A 24,015-nucleotide genomic window follows, 5' to 3' on the forward strand; every position below is an offset into this window, starting at 1 on the left:
CAAATAAAGTGCATAACAGTAATCCATCAGAAATGTGATTTGTCAATACCTAACATTAAAACAAATCTGGATTTAACTACTCTAATTGGTGTATTAGACAATTGTCAATTGCCCATGTCTTGTCTGGATGAGTACCTTTTCTTGAATTGTTTTGACTTCTTTACATTGCATTAAATGTTTCTAAACTTTCTCAACTGCCTGCAAGCTAAGTTTCCCTTTGGGTCAATATAGTATACAGAACTAAACGAAACTGAATAAAAGATATCAAATGTCACCACAGATCTGAGTATCACTTACAAATTCTTTTTGGCAGGACTCAGCTGCTGATGAAAAGCAACAGAAAACCCAAAGAGGCTGCCCTGGGGTCCCGTTTTCTCCATGACATTCTGGATGTCCAGGTTGAAAGCAGCAACATTAACACTCCACAGACACAGTGTGTACCAAAACATTTCCATGATTAGAATGCGTTGTCTCGTGATCTACGCACACTGTATGGCAGCAAAGGGCGCATGAGCCTCATATAAAAGGGTTGGCCGTTGCGGGTGTTGACTGTTGGCACGGACACGCAAGGTGTGTTTGCCTGCCATTCATCTTCGCAATACCCGCGTTGCTCTCGTCAACTTTATGAGTTGATAACTGGAGTTAATATTAAACGTATTTATGTTACAATGGAAGTGAAACGTGAGACACGCCTTTCACGAAAATGTCTGCTAGCAGTGCTGGTTGTGTAAACATTGTCGGGTGTTTGACCACAGCTGCTATATTGGCCACTCGTGGAAACAAATCTCTTCATCTTGGCTGTACAAAACATTAGAATCTTTCTTTTTACTATGTTGTTGTTATTATGTATTACTTTTGCACTGATGGAAATACAGAGATTGAAGGTATACCTATGAGTTCACCAAGATGGCCAAACTTGTACCTTGATATACAGTACTTGTGTATCAGATAAATGTATGAACGTAGTCTGCAAATGGTGACTGCATGGGAATATTTGTGATTATATCCGCATTGTGTTCACGTAAGCAGGGCCAGAGTCAGTTTGTGACTAAATGGAGATGAGATCATGATTATTTCAGTATACTATATATGCTTTTTGTGCCATTTTTGTTTGGTGGTGTGCTGTGAGAGTTTCTCTAACCATAACCCTGACCCTAACCCTAACACTGTACTCGATGTGGCTAATCCCCAAGTGAAGCATGTTGAATATTCCAAAATGTTGCCCAAATGTGTAACTTTTTTTTTTTTTGACATTAAGCCTATCTCTTCTTTCTATCATCCAACGCCCCACCTCCCCACTTCAGGCTACAAACCAATTCATATACCATCCAACGTTCGCATGCTATATTTGTATCTTCACACTCTGATGTAAAGCAGTATGTGCAGCACCTACCTGATAGATGGAAGTGGTTTGTGATGGGCCTTTGACCAACCACTTAGTGTGCTTACTCAGAATAGCGTTCAACGTGGCTATTGACAGGGAATGTGAGGGCAGATTAATGCAGTGAAGAAAGTGCCAAAGACATTAGAATTTGTCTGAGGCCTTCTAATCATTTATTAGTCATCACTGTAGTGGGACTTTGAAAAAAAATGAAAAAATATATAAATAAATTCCTGGGATTGAATGGCTGTACTTTGAAAAGACAAATAAATTTGTCTTTGGCAGTGAATGAGTTAAAAAACAAAAAAAACAGAACACAGTCCCCAAAAAGAATTAAATAAAATGCAAAATATAAATATTTTGAAATATACTGTATGTATAATGTATCTAATTTTAGATGAGCAGGAGAAGTATTATATTGTTAATGATGAGACCTTTTTTGTGTTCATCTGTGTTGTAAGATTTTGTGATATATTTCTTATTTGGACACACACAAATCTTTACCCATCAACTCTCCTTAAAAGTTGTACTAAGCATTTGGTGTGCAGTATAAAATATGTGCTGTCCTTTTTGGAAACACTCGGGAAACATCGACACATATTTGAAAGTGTCTGAAGTGGAGGCGAAAGGCTCTATAGTGAAATTGTAAAACAATTTACAAAAAAAAAAAAAAAAAAAAAAAAGAGTTCCATCACATTTTTTAACGTGTGTTTCAACACACCTGGGCAATAAAGATGATTCTAATTCTGATTCTGATCACACATTCACATCAAAATGTGAAGTGTACTAGTTTTTTAAACATGCGTTACCCAAGCAGGTCCTTGTAGATATGCTTGCTGCAGGTTTCAGCATGTGTGGCTATTTGCATAAAGTTCAAAAGCTTTTCAGTTGAGTTGTGGTGACACGGGAGAACAACACAACAACCTCTTGTATTTGATAATGCAAACGGACTACGCTGTGACATTTTTGCACCTTTTGTGAGTCAGGAAGTGATGTGCGTGTGGCATCATAAACAGTCATACACGGACTACTTCACACTTCTCGCCCTCTCACCATCACTGTTACTTAATATGTGAAGATGTCATTTTTCCTTTAACACAGTCTACTACTACTACTGTCAATTCCGATTGTAACAATACCCTATAAAGTTCTTTGCACCCTTTTTTTGTTTCCTATAGATTACAAAGAGCGGAAATGTAAAAAGAAGCAACATAATGATAACGATGAAAAGGCTGGATTTTGCTAAAATAGAATTGGTGTAGCATCGATGACCAACCTGATGTTTGCAACAGAATGAGAACATAAGTCTACAGAAACATTTTGCCTGCAAATTTAAGAAAAGTTGCAACCAAAATGAGATCTTTCATAATGCAGCAAGACAAAGCTCTGAAACAGACAAAACAACAAAGGCATTCCATCAGGAGGAAGACGTTTTTAAACTGACCAAGAACATCTCTTAACTTGAACACTGTAGAGCAGGGGTGTCAAACTAATTTTTTGTCATGGGCCACTTTGTAGTTACAGCCTCCCTCAGAGGGCCGTTGTGACGGCGAAACCAAATAAATGTTTAATCATGTCATCACATTATGACATACAACGAATTGATGGATTGTGTGCTTTTGAAATTAGAAGTCAAGAACAATAGTTTGCTCAATAATGTTGAAGTTACTGGAAATATGGGAACAAAAATAATTGCAATTATTATTTATTACAGATAATTTGACATTTTTGTACCCTACGGCAACGCACCTGTTTCAAATGATCAGCTCATCAGCAAGATTTGCAAAGGCCTGATAATGAGCCTGATGATTTGAATCAGGTGAGTAGGATAAACCTAAAACAGGCTGGATTGTGGCTCTTGAGGACCGGACTTGGCCACCCCTGAATTGGCCTCACTCTTCCAGTACTTTCGGTGGGTAATATAAACTGAATGTATCTCCATTAAACATTACGTATACACTAATGAAGTGATTCTCCACTTGCAGACCCATTTGTGTTGTGTTGCTGGCAGCTTGTAAAAAATTACATGAATTCTTATTTTAATTAATTTCTGCTAGAGTGCTGCGGTGTGCCAAGTTCCCACATAGAACATAATTAGGTAAGGGACAGGAAGTGTAGCTGCCTCATACTTTAGACACTTGTTTACTCCATAAACAGCTCAGCCTCTGGCTAGTAGACTTCACGGCAAACGATTTTCTTTTAGCGGAACATCAAACTGACTTTGAATTTGAAACTAAACTTTTGAAAACATACCGGTACTATCGTATAACACGCATTGTTAGAGGCAATTTTTATAACAAAAAGAATAGGGGTCTCAGAGAAGGTATTCACTCCCTAAATTGCTCTGTTGAGTTGTCTACTAACTGGGTTAAAAGAGAACATATTAAAAGGCATAAAAGTAAACTTTAGGGTCAGGATGGTGGGGTAGAGGACCCAAATGCAAGGAGGCCGGAGAAGCAGGGCCCACTGAACAAAACTATTTATTCACCAAAAAAAAGGATAAAAAAAGTCCTGAAAAATCCCAAACTCAAAGTAACAAAGAAACCAAACACAACATTAGGAGAAACAAAACAAAACCGCATCAATCTCCGACAAGGACTGAACGAAAGCTAGGAATTTAAATACAGGTATACTGATGAGACAACGAGAAACATCTGGATGAGACACACAAGGTAGGAAGGAGCTAATTGGCTAACACTAGGGGGTGGAATGCACACAGGTGGACACAATAATCATTAACGAGACAGAAAGAAATACTGAGAAAACAAAACTAAAACCAACACAGACCAAACCTGACAAAAAATGGGACAAAAACATTTCAATGCTGATTTTCATCAGTTACATTTAATCTTACAATAGGGAAATAGTGTAACCAAACTGCAGTATGTCATTAAAACAATAAAGAACATCCAATTCAGCACAAATTCTTCATGGTCAATATATTTAATTTAGCAGAAAAATACTGCTTAATGCTTAATTAATATAAAGGTCATGGAGAGGATTCACTTTAAGAACATAAAGCAAACCCACTGGAAAGTTTTGGTGGACAATTTTCCACTGGGTTGGGCCAGCACACAACAGCCAATGAGCTGTCTGTGAAATATTCCCCTCTCATTTGGTGTGATTCGATTCAAGTCAGCAAACGTTTGGTGCTGTCTAGATGGACTGCTGTTCACTTGATGGAATGCCGACGGTGCTTCATCTGCTGTTTCTGTTGATCCTATACGGAGGCAAGTCCATGCTCAAAGACAATCAAGTCATGCACATCACACTTGTTAACATGTCTGTTTTGTGTTTTGTTCTGTTCAGAACGCGTTGTGTCTCCCAAATTCACGACAGAGATGACTGCAGTTGGGCAAAGTGTCTCTCTGAAATGTAACCGTGATGGACGTTTGCATGGGAGTCTTTTTTGGATCAGACTCATTTCTGGAACCTTTCCCGAATGTTTATTTGGAACGTCAACTTTGAATTCAACCGCAATTGAAAAAGGGACTTTCGACAGTGGACATCGCATCGCAGCCAAACAAGAGCCAGGAGAGTTTGTTCTACAAATTAGTGAAGTACAGAAAACGGACATTGCGGTGTACTACTGTTTGAAAGCGAGTCAAGATGAAGTTTTGTTTTTGAGTGGAACATTTCTGCAGGTCAAAGGTAAAGTAAGTAAGACAGTTTGGGATGACACTCAAATGTCTCATTTGTTACATTTCTGTTCATAGATAATTACATTAACTCAGCTTCTGGGATTCAAGACGTGTGGTCTGACGAGAGCCGTCCAGGACTGTCCGTGACCCCACGGTGCTCAGTCCTCTCCTCGCTTCGGAAAAAAACATGTACAGATGGACACAAAGTTTACTGGTTCAGATCTAGAACAGCCGAGGCACATCCCAGCTTCATTTACGCTCATGAAGAATGTAATAACGTCAAAAAAGGTTCGATGCAGAAATGCGTTCCCGCTTTCTCAAAGAACGTCAGCTCCTACGATGCCAGAACATACTCCTGTGCTGTGACCACATGTGGGGAGATTTTTATGAGAAACCCAACAAAAGTCATCACTGAAGGTAAATATTTCATCTTTAGTATCATTGTGTGCTTTAATGTGTTATTTTTTTATTTTTTTTGTATCATCCAGTGCTGAACGGTTGTGATCAACACCAGGATATTATCAATGCGTTGGGTGCAGCTTTGGCCGTAAGCTTAATCTTTTTAAGCTTCCTCATCAAAAAGAGCGTGACAAAAAGATGTTTTTGCTGCAGAGGTAAGAAACTCTGCACATTATTAATCATAACTAAGGGTAGTCAAACGTTTTTGTGTCCGGGAAGAAATGATCAGCTCGTTAGATCTCTAACGGCAACTAAACTACCATGTGTACCCCTAAATGTTAAAGGAATTGAAAAAGTTGCTCATTTTTCAGGAAACACGTCCTAATATTATGACATTAAAGTCAAACGTAACAAGGGAAGAAAGTTTAACATTTTGACAAGTGAATTTTAAAAACACAACTTCATAGCAGTCTTATTACATATTTATAAGGTTTATAAGACACAATGCCTTTTTTCTCTAAAGTGAAAAAAGACTATTGATGAAAAAAAAAAATTATATATATATATATATATATATATATATATATATATATATATATATATATATATATATATATATATATATATATATATATATATATATATATATATATATATATATATATATATGAGCTTTTAATTGGCCCAAAGCTACAATGAGAGAGGAGTGATTGATTGATGTGGCGGTCCCCATATAGCATACATTTTTTTCTAATGTTACTACATGATTTATTGCAAATTATTCTGGGGACCTCCAAGCTTCCTAACGGCTGCTTAATGCATTCTCTTTCTCTATTGTGCAGCTTGTCCGCAAAGCCATGAAGAAACATCAAGTGGTGTGCAGCAGGTCACTAGAAAAATTCTCCCCATGTTTGCTCCCTTTCCACCTTCTTCTTGTGACACACCTGACTTGTTTTCTCAGAGAGACGAGGATTCTTTGGTTTATTCTGCACCGAAAATCATCAACAGGAAAAGTGTCAAAGCAAGCCAGATGAATGTGAGAAGTCCAGAAGAATTTAGTGCATATAGCGACGTCCGTCTTTGTAACTAAATCCTCATGAAATGACAATGATGTATAGTTTTGAAAAAGTTACTCAAGAAAAGTAACCTATCACAATGGTTTTAAATCAATCATTAAAGACAATGATCAAGTTTCTTCATTAAAAATAATGTCAATATACCGGTAATGAGGTTGTATTTGTAGATGTCATGTAGTAAAGCTTCATCATGTGCTCGCGCTTTTCCTGAAAACTATTACAAATGTATTGCTGTATTTTATTGCTTATGTTCAACATGTATTGCGGTGATGTTTATGCAGTGCGTCGAACTTCAAACAATAAATAAGTCTTGAAACAAATATCTAGTGTTGTTATGATTTCACAATGTTGTATGTTTATTCCGCTCAGGCTGAAGTCAAAGTGAAGCCGTAGTGTTCTGTCTTGTTTCAACTTGAAGAATCATCAACCACAAGACGGCTACGACTTTCCACGCAGCAACTGCGCCAGGAGGCCTCAACTCTTTGCGTGTATAAGCGAGTAAACAAGTAGGCGCGTGTGTGTCTCTGTGTTATATACATTCATTGAAAACTTTGAATTGTTCATAGGTGTGCATTTGAGTGTGACTGGTTTTAGGGCCCCATGATTGACTAACAACAAGTACAGCACAGGTGTCCAACTCCAGTCCTCGGGGGCTACTATCCTGCATGTTTTAGGTGTTTCCCTCCCACCAACACACCTGCTTCAAACAATCATGATCGTTGCTGATTATAATTATTACAATACTATACTATAATAATTATAATATCTGATCTGTAGCAGATCCCACACATAATTCTAATCAGCAACTATCCTGATTATTTGAATCAGGTGTGTTGGAGGAGGGAAACACCTTAAACATGCATGACATTGGCCCTCGAGGACCGGAGTTTGACACCTGTGGAGTAAGGATGTACCCTGCCTCTTGGTCAGTTGGGATAGGTGCTATAGAAAATGGAAGTATGCACTTTTAGGCATTTCTTTACGCGATGGACAGAGTAAATATGTGGAATTTGTTACTTTGGAGATAAATTAATGCTGTGTTTAAAGTCATAAAGGTACATTTGAACATGTGTCCTTTTGAAAGGGATTTTCTGAAAGCAAACAAAAAAGCAAATCAACATTTTGTAAAAAAAAAAGGAAAAAAAAGGTGTAAAAAGAAGGGATCTGTAACTTAACTGTAAACTCAGGTGAAGTTTGCAAGCCTATTCGAAATATTGACATTGTGGCCATGCATCACACAAAATGAACATCTATGGAAAATCATATAAACTTCATAAAATCCAAACTGGCCGTTTTTTTATTATGAAGTGCGAGCTGAACGTAGCACCATTTTTTTCAGGCCCATGAGCTTATGCGACGCTCAGGAAAAATGGGTCACTAGTTTGCTCAGAAAAAAATGCAGCGGAAGTCAATTTTCTGCATTTAAGTGTCATGATAGTGTGCAAACTTCAGACGTCCTTGCGACTGAGTGCAAAGACAACACTCAGTTTGTCAAAATGACGACCAGACTGACTGCCGTCATGCTTCTCAGCACACTGCGTGAGTGCCGCATTGGTAGCGTTACTTTTGCAATATCTCTCAGATTTGAAAATATTTTTTCCATTTAATTTTCTCAGCCCTGATTCAAGCGCAGCAGCCGGTGTCTTTGGTCACAGTGGAAGCTGGTGTTAACGTCTCTTTTGCATGCCCACGCTCCGAGAATATGGGAGACATATTTTACTGGTACAAGATCAAGGTCGGTTTAATGATTGAAACGATCGTGGAGGGCTACTTTGGAGAACTATCCCTACGAGGTCAGTTTAAGAACGGCAGATTCAAAAGCGCACGCGTGGGTGACATTTACTTTTTAAACGTCACCAATGTGAACAAAGACGACGAAGCGATGTACACTTGCCAAGCTGGGACCTCATACAACATGCGGTTCATTGACAGTACGCGTTTGCTTGTGAAAGGTAAAGTGTGTTCATTCCTTCACTGTCCTTAGGAGACATTTTTTTACCATGAAGTTGCACGTACTTCTGGGTGGCAAAAGACTTTCTTCGATGGCACCTTTAGAAAATGACCTGAATGATCATCTTAGTGCGGTCTTGCGATCTTCTCTGTTCAACTACTTATGACATCCATTTGAGTTAGGCCCTTTTCATTCTGCACTCAGCAGCGCACGGCGTACTGTCGAGGAACCCGTTCATTGTGTATGTGGACACATGCGGGCATCAAGGTCATTATAGTGAACGAAAACTAACAAAGTAACGAAACTAAAATGAAAACAAATCATTTTCGTTAACGGAATAAAATCTAAACATTTTTTTTTTTTTAAACCAAAACTAACTGAAACTACATCTTATGTTTTTTTTTTTAACTAACTAAACATAACTAATAATTAGAGCAAAAATGTCCTTTGTAACAATCTTTGTCAATTAATATCACACATGAGATTTCAGGATTCATTTGAAATTGATTTATTTCAGTATTGGACGGTCTGTCGTTTGAGAATTTGTTTTTATCTTGCACTCAAAACACTTTAAATACTTTAAAATAAACAAAAACTAAGAAAAACTAAACAAAAATGAAGCATTTAAAAAATGACAAACTTGCTCTACAAACTAATTACAACTGACTAAATTAAAAACATTTTTAAAAAGTCAAAACTAAATCAAAACTATGTGCCTCCAATTGGAAAAATGCTCTATTTGAGAGCAGCGTCACCGTGTTGTCAGGCAGGAGCATCCAATAGGAGAGGAACTGGCGGAGTGGTTAAAAAATACTATTTTGGCGAACTTATTACCAGTTGATAGCATGAGCACAATAGAGTTAGCCTTAATAATTGCGGTGTGTCTCCTTTTCCACCTTAAAATGACCAAAGTCAGGACTTTCTTTTGCAACCGCAAACGTCTCAGTTTTTACTTCCTGGTGCTGCTACGTCACCACTTCCATATATGGGCATTCTGGCAATCCCGGCGTTGTTGTCATTCTGTGCTGCCGTGTGACCCTCACACAGAGTGAGTGCAGTGTGAAAATTGCTTGATCATCCGCACCAGTTCGATTGAAGAAACATTTTGGGTGAAGACAACAAGCTTTGTCACCCTTTTCACTTCAGGCCATGCTCATCACTTGTGTTCTGCCATCCGGAAGTAGCCTGGTGCATATTATTTAGAAACATTTTAAAAAGTTCTATAACCTGTAGCAGATCCCGCACACAAGTCCTTCTACGTAAAGCAAATTCCGCAAGCCAAGTCTGTCGAGACGGGCCAATCGGTGACGATCCAGTGTTCGATTCTCTCGGACAGCAAGGAAAATGTCAGCCTGTGTCCGGACGGACGCAGCGTGTACTGGTTCAAATCCGGATTAGATGACTCTTCCCCACACATCATTTACACCGATGGAGGTGATGAAAAGACCAGAGGGAGCTGTGTCTACCATCTGTCCAAACTCATAAAGAACTCATCTGATAGTGGGACATACTACTGTGCGGTGGCAACATGTGGGAAGATCCTGTTTGGCCAAGGAACTCATGTGGAGACACGTATGTATTGAAGTCCACCACCTCAACCTAAACAAGTCTTGATAACATCTCTGGTAGAAACCACAGCAATATGATATAGAGGAAACTAACATTGGCATTAACATGAAAGCACAAATTCACCATTTGGCAAACAAATACAGTACAGAAAAAAAAAAAAAAACAACCCATCAGAATGATTGTTCATGCATGTGGGGCACAAAGATGACAATGCAAACACGACCGTTGTTGCGTTAGCAACAGAGCTAACCCAATACCCCACACATTAAAATAATAATCTAAACAATAAAGCGTTATACCTTGCAAGTTTTGCATGCATCAAATCAGAGTCAGCTGTGGCATATCTCATGCAATTTTTCCTGTGTTATTCTATTTCAGGACAAGATCTGAAACCAGTTAGCATCATGCTCGGCGCTCTGCTGGCTTCCTCCGTGATTGTGGTTGCCGTTGTCATGGTCTAGTTTTCATGAATTTATTTGGAAGTAAAAGCTTGAAAATTGTCACACAACATTCATTGTCCTCATTCGGCTCACGTTTGTGTTCTTCATGTGGGTTTTCATACCTGGTTCATACATGTGACATTTTTTGGTTTAGTTCAGTCTATCACTCTCCCGGTAGTCTGGTAGTTTTCAGGCAAGACTTTAGTGTGCAAGTGGAGCATAGGTACACTTACGTAAATGCATGCTATTAAATATTATGACAATATGTCCCACTGGTCAACTTTTAATTGTGTAACGGTATCGAATGTACTATTTATACTTGATTTGTTTATGAGTAAAGCCCATGTATTCTTTTTATTGAGAGCAGATAGTGTACTGAGAGTTCTTTGAATGGATAAACATAGAACCTCAATAATATTTCAATTTGTGTGAGTTGATTTTTGCAAAAAAATGCACAAAATGAGTTTTTGTGCTTATTGTTGGTTACTTGTCCTGCAGTTTTGTGCTGTCCTTGAATGGTATTTTTTATACAAGAGAGCCCTTTTTACTGTGGGGTAAAAAACAACAACATAGAATGTAGTTATTTTTTATCCCGTTGTTGTTAAATAGTGGATCTCTATTTCATGCATATAAAAATGTAATATGATATCCCTTTAAAGGGCACTCATTGAAATACTATGAAATAAAAAAAAATAAAAATCTACTTTAGAGTGTTATTGGGGGTCATGACCAGAGTTAGAATAAATCTAAAACATATATAATTAATAATTCATTATTTTAATAATGAATTAATTTATCATTTAGATCACAGCCATGTGATTTGTGATGTGGGGTCTCTTCTGGATGGTTGAGTGAGGACCACATGGTTCTTGACCTCTCTGAGGTACAAGAGGGTGATCATTTTCAAAGGATGCAGAAATTACCAAAAATAGTCACTTGCCCTATAAAGGGTTAAGAGCATGCATTTTGCAGATATTTTTGTCCATATTTTTGCAATGTGGGAGGAAGCTGGAGTACCTGCAGAAAAGCCACGTAAACACTTACTCAACACAGAAAAGCACACCCATACACACACTCACACTTGAGAACTTCTGCCACAGATGCTGTATGGAAAGTTGAAGTTTTGTCGTGGGTGAGGTTTGTAAAGTGAAAAAAAATAGTGTGACCTCAGTAGATTTCATCTTCCTGTCCAAATGATTCTTAAAGTCAGAGCAAGGCGGAAGGAACACTGCAGCTCCCTTTGACTTCAGCCCAGGTTGAATGGCATGAAATCAGAACAACGCTGTTTACATTTAATTCAACTCAAGACGTATTTTTTAAGTGACAAAACATGTTGAAAATTAACACAATAAAAGTAATATGCTTGTAATAATTTACATGTGAAGCACATGTTGAAGTGTTGACTACAAAAGGCTAAGATTTCCATATTCATTATTGCTAGGGATGAAAATTCGTCATTATCATTGACATATTTATAAAATGTATTTTTTGTTGTTATTGTTTTTTTTTCTTTTTCTTAAAGCGCAAGTCAACCCAAACATATTTTTTTTCAAGAATGTGTTCAATGCTGGCCCACTAGTGGAAACACTGCATTCTGACCAATATTGTGATTGTGGAATATGAGTTAAGCAGCACAAGCCACCCGTTTTTAGCCATCTCTGGGGCTGGCCATTTTGTTACTCCTGCCAATTGAAAGTGACATCGAATTTGCTCAGGGCTCAGATAACGACCAATCATGGCTCAGCTTTAGAAAACAGGTGATCTGTGATTGGTCGCTACCTGAGCCCCGAGCATTTGTCCCCGGAGATGGCTAAAAACGGGTGGATTTTGCTGCTTAACTCATATTCAACAAACACAATATTAATCAGAATGCTGTGTTTCATCTAGTGGGCCTCCACAGAACACATTCTTGAAAAAACATGTTTGGGTTGACTTCCCCTCTAACAGAAGTAACTTGTCCAAAACTATTAATCATTATCATCACATTTACGATCTGGGTACTCGTATAATATATATTTCTTATCATTACATCTAACTGATCTGATTAACAGAATTTTAGTACAGAACTTTTCATTTCTTTACTTTGCTTTCCCATCCATCCATTATCTATACCGCTTATCCTCACAAGGGTTGCGGAGACCATACTTTGCTTTTAAATATCTTAAATTATTTTGTTTGTAAATGGCTTTAAATGTTTGTTTAATTATATGTATCTCACTTGTGTAGGAAACACGCTACAGTATGTGGATAGGGCCTTGAAACATTATTTGATCACTAAAACAACCTTTCTTTTCAGATTACGATCGATCACATGATTGAACAGTGTTAGTTTAATTCATGGTTCTTTGCAGTACTGTAAAATCACAAATTATAGGACTCAACACAAAAGGTGGGACGCTGAAGATTTTGAGCATTGTATCGTTTTAACCTCGTTAGGATTCACAAAGACTGACGTCGGCATACGTGGTAAACTCCTCAGTGGTGTGCGTATGCGTTTGGCTCGCTTTGCCACTTTTCCTGGTGAGGGTTGTCGGCGCGGCATAAACCAAAGAGTCCTGGTTTCTCTGACAAAACAAGTCACGTGTGTCAAGAGAAAAAAATGAAAAGGGAGCAAACGTGCACAGAACTTTTCAACTGACCTGCTGCACATGACTGGATGTTTCGTCATGGGTTTGGAGACAAGCTGAACAGTGGAGAAAGAAAGTCCATCAAGGAGTGACCCTTAAAGAGGATCCACAAGCTCCGTAAAATAACTTATGTCGTATGACTTTTTAAAAATGCGTACTTACATGTGTGTGTACCTAATTAGGCGTGGCTGGATTTTTGTCTAAATGCCGCTAAATGGCTTTTGCATTTCAAGTCTTTGTATGCATTTTCCCTTACCTTTGCAGCAAAAACAACTTTTTGCCTTGATCTTGTATATGAGGAAGGCCGACAGGATGAGGTTTAAGGCCAAAGCAGTTCCCAAGACAAAAATAGCAAGAATGTGTAAATCACACCTGCTGGTATCTAGATCATGAAGATTTAAAAAAAAAGAAAAGAAAAGAAAATATTACAGCAATTCAAGTGATTTACACTTTTTGAAGTCCACACTTGGCACAACTGAAAGTGAATATTTACCTTTAATGGTGACTTTGGCTGCATTTGACATAAAAATCTCCCCACATGTGGCCACCGCACAAGAATACGTTCCGGCATCAGTGTAATTGACATTCTTTGACAAAGCGTGAACGCATTTCTGCTTGGAGCCATTTTGAACCTTTTCACATTCTTCATGAGCATAAATGAAGCTGGGATTTGTGCCTTCTGTTCCAGCTATGAACCAGTAAACTTTGTGTCCATCTGTGCACATTTCATTCCCAGAGCGGGAGATGATCGAGCACCGTGAGGTCATGGACGGTCTTGGTCGGCCCTCGTCAGACCACAAGTCTTGAGTGACAGTAAAGGCAGAGGGTTTTACTTCTGGGGCGTCTGAAAAACAAAAGTCACCTTTAAGTATAGTGACTTGAATTACAAAAACTCATATCTTAGGAAGTGGTAATGCTAGCAAGATAAACCCGGTTTTGCTTCAAGTTTTCTCCTGCTGTGCTCTTGTCAGGTCATTGTTATCTAACAATCATTGTTTTTGCTTTTTTGCGTAAAACGTGGTTTCCACTGATTTCATTGCTATTTACTGCCAATGCCGTTCACTGGAAAGGAGACGGCGTTTTGTGTCTGTGAGTTTGATAATGATTTGTGGGCACGTGTTCAGATTTCTGATCAAATTCTTGAAGCAGCCACCAGACAGAAACGGCATGCGACATTGAAGGAGGAGGGGGGTTTGTCCCCCTGAAAAAGAATTTTCTTCAACTGAAATCATTGAACACGTTTGAAACACCTTCCAGGGAGCCCCCCCCAAAAGTCAATCAGAAGAGTCAGTCGAGAGCTTCAGCTCTCATCAACAACCGTTTGTATGCCGTGTGAGCCAAGGGCTGGCACATTGAACTTGTAACAAATGTAATAAAACAATTTCTTGGATTTTTGTGTTCAAATTTATGCTCCAAAAACTCAAGATCAATTGCTTTCAGGGAGTATAAATGGGCTTTTAATATCTTCACCAGTCATTGAGATATGTCATAGACTTGTGTTTTTCCATAATTACCTATGACCTGCAGAAATATTCCATTCAAAAATGTCACATGATACCTCCATGCTGTGAAGGACAAACAGTAGTAGATTGCCATGTCACTTTTTTGCACGTGACTAATCTGCAGAACATACAATCCTGGCTTTTGTATGGCTGTGATGTGATCCCCACCGTTTGACTTGTCAGTTTGATGTTTTGACAAATCAAAGGCTACGGTGTGAGCTAAGGATTCAGGAAAAGCTCCAGAAACAAGTCGAATCCAAACAAGAATAGCCTGACCATGGTCAAGGCCAGGGTCACGGGGACATCCCAGAGAGACTCTTTCTCCAACTGCTGTAGTCTGTGTTGTGAAAGTGGGACCACCGGCGCATCCTGAACAGAACAAAACACAAATTTGAGAGCGTAAACAAGAGCGATGCACGATTCGGAACGGACTCCGTTGTCACTGAGCACGGACTTGCCTTCATACGGGAGCAGCAGAAGCATCAGATGAAGGACCGTCAGCATTTTGTTGTCGTCTCAGCAAGTGAGTCAGTCCCTTCAGACAGCATCATAGGTTTATTGACTTGAATGGATTCACACCAAAGGGGAGGAAACTATTTCACAGACATCTCATTGGCTGTTTCCTGTGTCGGCTCAACCCAGTCCACCAAAACTTTCCAATAAGTCTGCATTATGTTCTCACAGTACGTACACTGTATGTATGACGTACACACGACATCTGTTCATTCCGCAGTATTTCTCTGATAAATGAAATACAACCCACACGCTCCTCGCTTCACTGATAACCACGCAGCATTTGCGCTGAATTATTCCAAGACAAGATTTATATGCCCTTTATTGTTTCTCTTAATGCCAGATTGAAGTATGGTTACACAGTTCCTCTATTGTACATCAAACTGTAGGTTGGAGTGTTTTGACAAAATCCAAAACAGCATTGAAATTGTGCTATCTCATTACTTTTATGCCTTTGAAAATATTAGGAAAGACGGCAGAAATGAACAATGGAATAATTTGGCTAGCAACTATCAGCCATATTCCGATGCTGGTTGTGGGTATATTTCTGTTTTTTTTTTCAATATTGCTGGTACAGTGCGCAATCAATTTGACACATTGACATTACCTATACAACATGTTATTTATTCGACACTATCTAACATTTGTGTTTCACTTCAGCCTTAACATAGTTTCATGTGTATGAGGTTGAATATTGAGTCATTGCAAAAGCTTTTTCTTTGATAACTACATCAAGTTGTGATCCGCTGACCCTTCGGTTTCCGATTCGGCAGGCAATTCGCGCGGGGTTTAAGTCAGCAGATGACTTGGCTAGTCTAAAAGCTTCCGCTTTTCTCCGCTGATTATCTCTTTTGTTGTTTCGTCAGCATGGTTTGGGTCAATATCTTTCTGCATGTTGTAGGATCTCAGTTTGCGTGAATCTTTTTTTTTTTGAATTGCCTGACGAAATGTTTTTGTAGACTTCTGAGTTCATTTAGCTGTTGCCGTTATGTTGTTCGTCAACATTGGCTGAGTTTCACTGATGAGCTTGTTTTTTGAGATCATCTGCAGATCTTTTATTTGACAGAGTTGAGCCTTTCCATCACTTTGGTGAAGGTTAATCTTGATGTCAGAAATGTTCCCCTTGAATCTTTTGCAAATTCCAGCCTAGCCTTTTTTCACTATCATTCTTGATTTATTTATTTTTTGCATTTGTGGTCTATTTAAAAAAAAAACACACAACTTACAAATCAGGGTTGTAACAGAAAGAGGCTTTGCTGTAATAGATAAAAATGACAACTTCACAAATGAATGTGAGGATGAGATGCAATGATTGGAGACGTGTGAAGTATAGTTTGTGTATGACCGTTTATGATGCAACACGCATTTCCTTGCTGGCTACAGGTACAAAAATGTCACAGTGTGGTTTGAGTGCAAAACCAAATACATCATGTTGTTGTCAAGTTGGGCAATTCAACTGAATGTTTTTAAGTTTTGCTTGGTTTTCCTGCATTTCACATCCCAAAAATGTATTCATCCCAAAAATGTATTTGTTGTTTATCTTTATCGTTGCTGTTTTGCTTCTGTGTGCTGTTTCTATTTGACGCTTTCAATTTGTTGATGGAATGTTAAAAACAAAAACAAAAAAATTAATAAAACAGTTTAAAGTGTTGTCACTGGTTTTCATCCCCAATGGTAAGATATTAATAAGCACCATTTAGCAAATTATTTTGTAGCAACTTGCTTGATGCTATTAATGTTAATAATTGCTTTTTAAAAATTTTTTTTTTTTTTTTTTTAAGTTTTTCAACTTAAATGACTGTTTTAGACCCCAAAATACAAGTTGGATTCTTTTTATAGTGTGTGTTTTGGTTTTTATTCAGAGTTTTAATGGACAAAGCCTGCTGCCGGTTGCTACAGCGAGTTTTTCGCACAGCAGTGGTGGACGGCCGACGTCGGATTATTACCTTGCTCACTGTCATTGTCACTCTCCGTAGTGTGTATGCCAGACATTCTTGTTAATCTCGCTTGTATTTATTGTGTTTGCTTTCTACCTGTTGCCAGTGAGAACTTCTGCTTTTTCTATTGGGTTCTTTCATTCCTGGTTTACTATCAATTGGGTTGTGGGATTGTTCCAGTCAAAAATGTCATATTATTAACCCATGCTGTCCATTTTAAACAGTAGTAGACGGCCATGTCACCTTTCCTCACTTGACTAATTTGCAGAACAAACTCCTTGCTCTTGTTTGACCGTGATATGACGTCCACTGCTTGATGTCCCATTTCCAGCTCCCGTCGTTTCATTGGCTGACATCTGACCTAAAATTTCCGGGAAGGTTCCAGGAGCAAGTCGAATCCAAGAAAGAGAGTCCTGAATTTGAGTAGTTTTGTGGGGACATTTCAGTGAGACGCTTTGTCCAATTGCAGTGGCCTCTGTTGTAAAAGTGGGATGACCTGTGCATCCTGAACAGAACAAAACATGAGAGAGAGATGTTAACACGAGTGATGTACATGACTCCTTTGCCTTTGACTTGCTTCCTTACGGGATCAGCAGGAGCAGCAGATGAAGCACCGTCCGCATTTTGTCGTCGTCTCAGCAAGTAAGCAGCAGTGCCTCCAGAAAGCATCATTTCGTTTTTGACCCATTTCACAAAAACCTTCCGGTGTGTTTGTATTATTTTCTCACAGTGGCGTCTGTCAATGAACGTTATACTGTACAACATACAAACAAAGGTATTTCTGTAATATTGCTGAAACAATTTGCAATAATGAGACATATTACTTGTTACATACTACATACATACATACATATATATATACATACATATATATACATACATACATATATATACATATATATACACACGTATATATATATATACATATATATACACATATATACACACGTATATATATATATACATATACATACACATATATACACACGTATATATATATATACATATACATACACATATATACACACGTATATATATATATACATATACATACACATATATACACACGTATATATATATATACATATACATACACATATATACACACGTATATATATATATACATATACATACACATATATACACACGTATATATATATATATACATATACATACACATATATACACACGTATATATATATATACATATACATACACATATATACACACGTATATATATATATACATATACATACACATATATACACACGTATATATATATATACATATACATACACATATATACACACGTATATATATATATACATATACATACACATATATACACACGTATATATATATATACATATACATACACATATATACACACGTATATATATATATACATATACATACACATATATACACACGTATATATATATATATACATATACATATATACATATATACACACGTATATATATATATATACATATACATACACATATATACACACGTATATATATATATACATATACATATATATATATATACATATATATATACACATATATATATATATACATATATATATACATATATATATATATATATACATATATATATATATATATATATATATATATATATATATATATATATATATATATATTAGTGTTGTTCCGATGCCATTTTTTGGCCCCGATACCGATTCCAATACCCAGCTGTGCGGTATCGGCCGATGAACGGGGTGGGGGATGATAATTTTTATGAATAAGGGCGGGGGGGGGTCGCGGCCGGAAGGGTACCCAGGTCAAGGGTGGAGGATCGCGTCCGGACCGGCAATAATGGGGGCAAGTGCCCAGCTCTGGTAACTACCATATACTGGACACAAAAACCATGGATGAAAGTCAGCACTGAAATTGTATAAGCATATTCTAGCTTTTATGGCTTTTCAAATGTGTTGTTAATAGCACATAAGCCTGATGAAACAATGTAATATGGGGAGTAAATACCCATCATAATCCTATGCTGGTTGGGTGATTGAACTGCAGAGCCTATATACAGTACAGTCAAGTTATCCATCCATTCTTGTTTTCCAAACGTGGTGGTGAAAGTGTGTTTTTTAATAATATACAATGTACAGTATACAAGTGTACAGCATGACTGCAATCTTGAGAAACTATTTTATTCAAGATACATTGTTATCACCATGCAGGCATTCAACCAACAAGAGTAACCTAAAAAAAATAGACAATGATTATTTTTCTAGTTCTAAATTTCTGCCAAATAAAGACAACAATACCGGTGCTATATAACTAGCATTTCGTGTGCTAGTGAGTTAGCTTTCAGTACGTTGGAGCGGTTGGTCAAGTCGCGAGCGAACTCTCCGTCTCTCTGCTGTATCTGGAGTTTTGCTTTCCACCACGGTGAAGATCACAGCAGAGTTAAGGCGGGCGCCTTCATCTCTCTGCGGGAAAAAAACGTTGAATTAACAACTTGAAACAATAACGCAACTTAATGAAGGACTACAAACATTTAATGTCGGCTCTCCTTGAAAGTCACCAGAGTTCTTGCTTTGTGTTGAAACAGAGGCTGTAAAACGAAAAAGTCAAAATGAATTTGAGTATGATATGAAAAAGGGGGCGTGGCATCAGTGACTGACATCACTCAGATTTCCAAACAAATTAGCCAATTTCACCTACATGGTCTGAACATTATTTATTTTCATTTTTGTTTGGTGGTGTGATGTAAGAGCTTTCCAAAATCAAAAATGTGCCTTGGCTCAATGAGGGTTGGGAAACGCTGCTTTACATTACCTGTGTTGTTTTTCACGATGACGCTGATCAGTAAGACGATGACCAGAAGACTTAAGGCCAAGATGGAAGATAATACCAGAAGAAGTTCCTTTCCCGAACTGTCAACTGGCATCACTTTCTCTAAAGAAATGAAAGAAAGGAGCCACACCCGTGATGGTCCTCACTAAACAATAGGTGAACTAAAAGCCAACAGACATCGTGAGGTGAAATCATCATTTTGATGAGCACCAAAACAACTTTGATCTAAGGTCACCTTGCTTAGCACAGTAATTACGAAAATATTAATACTTCAAATGAAGTGAACTGTTCACACTTTGTTCGCACTGTTCCTGCATCATTGATTCCCCCACTTTTTTTCCCATTGCTTTTTCCATATATGTTTTTATTCGTGACTTGACATTAATTAACCAACCTTATTCTCCCGATATGGAAACTTTTTCAGTGTAATACAATACTGTTTGACTTAATTTTCCGACTTTGTCACTAGACATCTTTTTTCTGATTTTACCACTTCGTTCTCACAATGCTACCATTTTGTTCTTGAAAATGTACTAATTGATTCCTACAGATTTAACACTTCTGATAACAATTGATTGACATGTCATGTTCAAACTCAACACAGATTGATAAACTGATCAAATTCCTTGGTGGAGGTCATAAGCCCTGAAGTCAGAGTACATCTGCCCAACAATCGAAGATACTGCGAAAGTTAGCAAGAGTAGCACTTACCATGCAAGTCCACTTTTGTTCCATCTCCAAACATTAAGTTCCCACAGGCCTCCAGAGCGCAGTAGTAGGTGGCGCTATCCGACTCGCTCACATTGATATGGAGCTTATAGATGCACCGTTTGGGACTCATCTTGTCGCATTCTTCATTTGTCTTTCCATCCGCATGGATGAGGCCTGAACGGGATCCCGCTCTCAGCCAGTGCACGCTGTGCCGTCCCACACTCAGGTCGTTCTTCTGGTCAAAGAGCACTGAGCACATGAGGTGGACCGGGTCCCCCTGATGCAGCGGGCCCAACTCTGCTGGCCACTGCGTAAGAGTGTAGTTGGACATCATGACACCTGTGGAATCATGAATGCCGATCAACAATTATAAAATAATAACGTGTACTGCGACACATGGTGTACAAATTAGGGCTGTCAAATGATTAAAACTTTTAATCGAGTCAATCACAGCTTAAAAATGAATTGACCGTAATTAATCGCAATTCAAACCATCTCCAAAATATTCCATATTTTTTTCTGTAAATTTTTGTTGGAATGGAAAGATAAGACACAAGATGGATATATACATTCAACATACTGTTCATATGTAATATATTTTTTCATTAGAACAACAAATCCTAATGAGAGGAATACCATAAAACATCTATTAAAATTATTAACATTCTTTCTGTAGTAGACAATTTTTATTCCCTAAAGAACAAAAACGCAAAAGGGCCTCAGAACAGTGACAGAAATATTTCAAATTTGTGCAAGCAAAGTGTGTGTGTAATGTACTGTACACATTTATATGTGGCCTTTGTAATACAGTACATACTTAGAGTTTATGTTTTCGGAGTGGTCCCTGAAATGCACACGAATGTGATTGGCTTATTATTTTATGCTATGCTATGCTATGCTGTACAACACGTCGTGTGTTACTCTTTAAACTAACTTTATGGACACAAAACAAGACAGTCCTCTTCTCTACTCATCCTCAGTCGCTGAGGCAAACCAATTTATTCACATTTCTGAGATTTAAAACTGCCCTCTGCTTTCGAAATGGTTCTCTATATTCTTAGAATTTATGTTTTCCGAGTGGTCGTTGAAGTGCACATTGTGCTTAGCGTGCTATGATGTCGTTGGTATCAGCACGTCGTGTGTTGCTCCTTTAAACTGACTTTATGAACACAAAACAAGACATCCTCTTCTATACTAATCCTCAATCGCTGATGCAAACCAATTTATTCACATTTCAGATTTTTAAAGCTGCCCTCTTCCTTCGAAATGCTCCTTTATAGTGCCGCGGGCGACACGCGTCCGCTCTGCTGCTCACTGTGCACGTCTGACTGAGTGGGATTATGCATCGGCGCCAACAACTATCATAAAACGTCACCACGGAAACGGTCACAACGGAAACGTTTCGGTAGTGACAATGGTTTTGGTAGTGACAATATGATGTTTATTTTTGAATAAAGTAAGTTTTAAATAATATACTACGTAGATACATATGTAAAACATAGATCTTTCTCATTTTAACTATATACGATTCCATATTTTATCTTAATTTGAAGGGAAAAATAAAACCGAAAGTCACTACAGAAGCATACAGAAAGGTTTCGGTTGTGACATAATGGTTTCGGTAGTGACAATATGATGTTTATTTTTGAATAAAGTAAGTTTTAAATAATTTAATGCACAGATACATATGTCATACATAGATCTCTCTGATTTTAACAATATACTATTTCATATTTTATCTTAATTTGAAGGGAAAAACACCAAAATGCCAAAAAGCCTAGCAAAGGCAGAGTACAGGCGAAGGGTTACAATGACCCAGTGAAATCCAAAGAATATTTAATAAAGGAAAGAGAAAGAAATAAGAGATGGAAGGAAGAAGGAAAGATGAAATCTCCCAATGAATTAACCAGCAGAGAGCAAAGGAAAGTCAGAAGAGCATGGAGCAAAAGACAAAGACCACCGGATGTCTGTCAAAAAATAGAGAGAGAGGGATCATACATACAGGGAAATGTATGTTACAAAAATGGTTTTCATTCCAATTAAATTTTCATTTGGAAGGCGAAACCACAGTTTTTCAATGATGAAGAGCCCTGTGATGGACAGTTGCCCAGTCCAGTGCTTTTGCCCTAAGTCAGCTGCGATCAACTCCAACCCCCCGCGACCCTGAGTACAGCACAAAGCACTAGAAAATGGAAAAAATATCCATCCATCCATCTGTTATCTCCCGCTTATCCGAAGTCGGGTCGCGGAGGCAGCAGGTTCAGCAGGGAAGCCCAGACCTCCCTCTCCCCAGCAACATCCTCCAGCTCTTCCGGAAGGATCCCAAGGCGTTCCCAGGCAAGCCGGGAGACATAGTCTCTCCAGCGTGTTCTGGGTCGTCCTCGGGGTCTCCTGCCGGTGGGACATGCCCGGAACACCTCACCAGGGAGGCGTCCAGGAGGCATCCTAATCAGATGCCCGAGCCACCTCAACTGGCTCCTCTTGACGCGGAGGAGCAGCGGCTCGACTCTGAGTCCCTCCCGGATGGCCGAACTTCTCACCCTATCTCTAAGGGAGAGCCCGGACACCCTGCGAAGGAAACCCATTTCGGCCGCTTGTATCCGTTGTTATATTGTTCTTTCGGTCATGACCATAGGTGAGAGTAGGAACGTAGATCGACCGGTAAATTGAGAGCTCCGCCTTTCGGCTAAGCTCCTTCTTCACCACGACAGACCGATACAGGGTCCGCATCACAGCAGACGCTGCACCGATCCGCCTGTCGATCTCCCGTTCCATCTTACCCTCACTCGTGAACAAGACCCCAAGATACTTGAACTCCTCCACTTGGGGCAGAATCCCATCCCCGACCCGGAGAGGGCACGCCACCCTTTTCCGACTGAGGACCATGGTCTCAGATTTGGAGGTGCTGATCTTCATTCCGACCGTTTCACACTCGGCTGCGAACCGCTCCAGCGAGAGTTGGAGATCGCGGCTTGAAGAAGCCAACAGTACCACATCATCTGCAAAAAGCAGAGATGCAATACTGAGGCCACCAAACTGGACCCCCTCGACACCTCCGCTGCGCCTAGAAATTCTGTCCATAAAGGTTATGAACAGAATCGGTGACAAAGGGCAGCCTTGGCGGAGTCCAACCCCCACAGGAAACGAATCCGACTTACTGCCGGCAATTCGGACCAAACTCTGGCATCGGTGGTACAAGGACCGGACAGCCCTTATCAGGGGGCTCGGTACCCCGTACTCCCGAAGCATCCCCCACAGAACTCCCCGAGGGACACGGTCGAACTCAAATGTTGCAGTCACTACCGAAAAATCTTGCAGTCACTACCGAAAAAAACCTTTTAACAAAAATAAAAAAGTATTGAATAATCAACCAACAATTTTTGATAATGATTGTTTAAGGGTATGTTTGTTTTAATTAATGATTAGACAGC

At 38.7% G+C, this 24,015-nt stretch overlaps 5 protein-coding genes across 13 annotated transcripts in view; 2 read left to right on the forward strand and 3 right to left on the reverse strand.

Annotated features, from left to right (window-relative positions):
* LOC147151388 (integrin alpha-6-like) overlaps positions 1-455 on the reverse strand; it is a 13,066-nt gene extending 12,611 nt beyond the window's left edge. The window contains exon 1 of the mRNA XM_086024620.1: positions 298-455. Within this exon, the coding sequence (XP_085880746.1) occupies positions 298-455 (158 nt within the window). The remainder of the gene's footprint in view (positions 1-297) is intronic.
* A 2,776-nt stretch (positions 456-3,231) lies between these two features.
* LOC147151389 (uncharacterized) lies at positions 3,232-6,817 on the forward strand. 4 transcript variants are annotated; one of them, XM_086024145.1, is made up of 6 exons: positions 3,232-3,293; positions 4,542-4,611; positions 4,691-5,032; positions 5,098-5,439; positions 5,511-5,636; positions 6,264-6,817. In XM_086024145.1, exons 2-6 carry the CDS (start codon positions 4,542-4,544, stop codon positions 6,509-6,511), a joined length of 1,128 nt encoding a protein of 375 aa, XP_085880271.1. In that variant the 5' UTR covers positions 3,232-3,293; the 3' UTR covers positions 6,512-6,817. The 4 variants fall into 4 exon arrangements, with proteins under 4 accessions (XP_085880271.1, XP_085880273.1, XP_085880270.1 ...); XM_086024147.1 differs by lacking the exon at positions 3,232-3,293 and adding an exon at positions 4,035-4,053; XM_086024148.1 differs by lacking the exon at positions 3,232-3,293 and having other exon boundaries at positions 4,102-4,611; positions 6,264-6,307; positions 6,383-6,817.
* A 1,137-nt stretch (positions 6,818-7,954) lies between these two features.
* On the forward strand, positions 7,955-10,527 carry LOC147151390 (uncharacterized). The gene is made up of 4 exons (XM_086024149.1): positions 7,955-8,036; positions 8,114-8,449; positions 9,685-10,020; positions 10,396-10,527. Exons 1-4 carry the CDS (start codon positions 7,994-7,996, stop codon positions 10,476-10,478), a joined length of 798 nt encoding a protein of 265 aa, XP_085880275.1. The 5' UTR covers positions 7,955-7,993; the 3' UTR covers positions 10,479-10,527.
* Positions 10,528-12,769: 2,242 nt separating this feature from the next.
* On the reverse strand, positions 12,770-15,189 carry LOC147151391 (uncharacterized). 3 transcript variants are annotated; one of them, XM_086024201.1, is made up of 6 exons: positions 15,045-15,189; positions 14,863-14,955; positions 13,578-13,928; positions 13,341-13,466; positions 13,097-13,140; positions 12,770-13,021 (listed from the first exon to the last, which is right to left on the reverse strand). In XM_086024201.1, the coding sequence occupies exons 1-6, from the start codon at positions 15,088-15,090 to the stop codon at positions 12,890-12,892; spliced, it is 792 nt and encodes a 263-aa protein (XP_085880327.1). In that variant the 5' UTR covers positions 15,091-15,189; the 3' UTR covers positions 12,770-12,889. The 3 variants fall into 3 exon arrangements, with proteins under 3 accessions (XP_085880327.1, XP_085880326.1, XP_085880325.1); XM_086024200.1 differs by having other exon boundaries at positions 14,755-14,955; XM_086024199.1 differs by having other exon boundaries at positions 14,599-14,955.
* Positions 15,190-17,404: 2,215 nt separating this feature from the next.
* Positions 17,405-24,015, reverse strand: part of LOC147151392 (uncharacterized) — a 7,357-nt gene continuing 746 nt past the window's right edge. Inside the window, exons 2-7 of one of the 4 annotated variants that reach the window (XM_086024204.1) lie at positions 20,585-20,923; positions 19,856-19,975; positions 19,573-19,631; positions 19,392-19,506; positions 17,622-17,790; positions 17,405-17,541 (exon numbers count right to left, since the gene is read on the reverse strand). In XM_086024204.1, coding sequence (XP_085880330.1) covers positions 17,786-17,790; positions 19,392-19,506; positions 19,573-19,631; positions 19,856-19,975; positions 20,585-20,923 — 638 coding nt within the window. In that variant the 3' untranslated portion in view covers positions 17,405-17,541; positions 17,622-17,785. Of the gene's footprint in view, positions 17,542-17,621; positions 17,791-19,203; positions 19,507-19,572; positions 19,632-19,855; positions 19,976-20,584; positions 20,924-21,815; positions 21,904-24,015 lie in introns of those variants that run through there. The other 3 variants (XM_086024203.1, XM_086024205.1, XM_086024202.1) reach the window with 3 other exon arrangements.

This window comes from Filicampus tigris, chromosome 2 (assembly GCF_054856515.1).
Source record: "Filicampus tigris isolate MCC_2025a chromosome 2, RoL_Ftig_1.0, whole genome shotgun sequence".
NCBI classification, from domain to species: domain Eukaryota; kingdom Metazoa; phylum Chordata; class Actinopteri; order Syngnathiformes; family Syngnathidae; genus Filicampus; species Filicampus tigris.

Bases quoted from the DNA above. Each gene is read 5' to 3' on its own strand.
- LOC147151390 (XM_086024149.1), top strand. From the start codon at position 7,994: ATGACGACCAGACTGACTGCCGTCATGCTTCTCAGCACACTGC. The intron at 8,450-9,684 runs GTAAAGTGTGTT...AACCTGTAGCAG, and splicing joins TACGCGTTTGCTTGTGAAAG to ATCCCGCACACAAGTCCTTC. The intron at 10,021-10,395 runs GTATGTATTGAA...ATTCTATTTCAG, and splicing joins AGGAACTCATGTGGAGACAC to GACAAGATCTGAAACCAGTT.
- LOC147151389 (XM_086024145.1), top strand. From the start codon at position 4,542: ATGGACTGCTGTTCACTTGATGGAATGCCGACGGTGCTTCATCTGCTG. The intron at 4,612-4,690 runs GCAAGTCCATGC...TGTTCTGTTCAG, and splicing joins TCTGTTGATCCTATACGGAG to AACGCGTTGTGTCTCCCAAA. The intron at 5,033-5,097 runs GTAAAGTAAGTA...TTCTGTTCATAG, and splicing joins AACATTTCTGCAGGTCAAAG to ATAATTACATTAACTCAGCT.
- LOC147151391 (XM_086024199.1), bottom strand. From the start codon at position 15,090: ATGCTGACGGTCCTTCATCTGATGCTTCTGCTGCTCCCGTATGAAG. The intron at 13,141-13,340 runs GTAAGGGAAAAT...TCCACTGTTCAG, and splicing joins AAGTTGTTTTTGCTGCAAAG to CTTGTCTCCAAACCCATGAC. The intron at 13,022-13,096 runs GTCAGTTGAAAA...TTGTTTTGTCAG, and splicing joins CATCCAGTCATGTGCAGCAG to AGAAACCAGGACTCTTTGGT.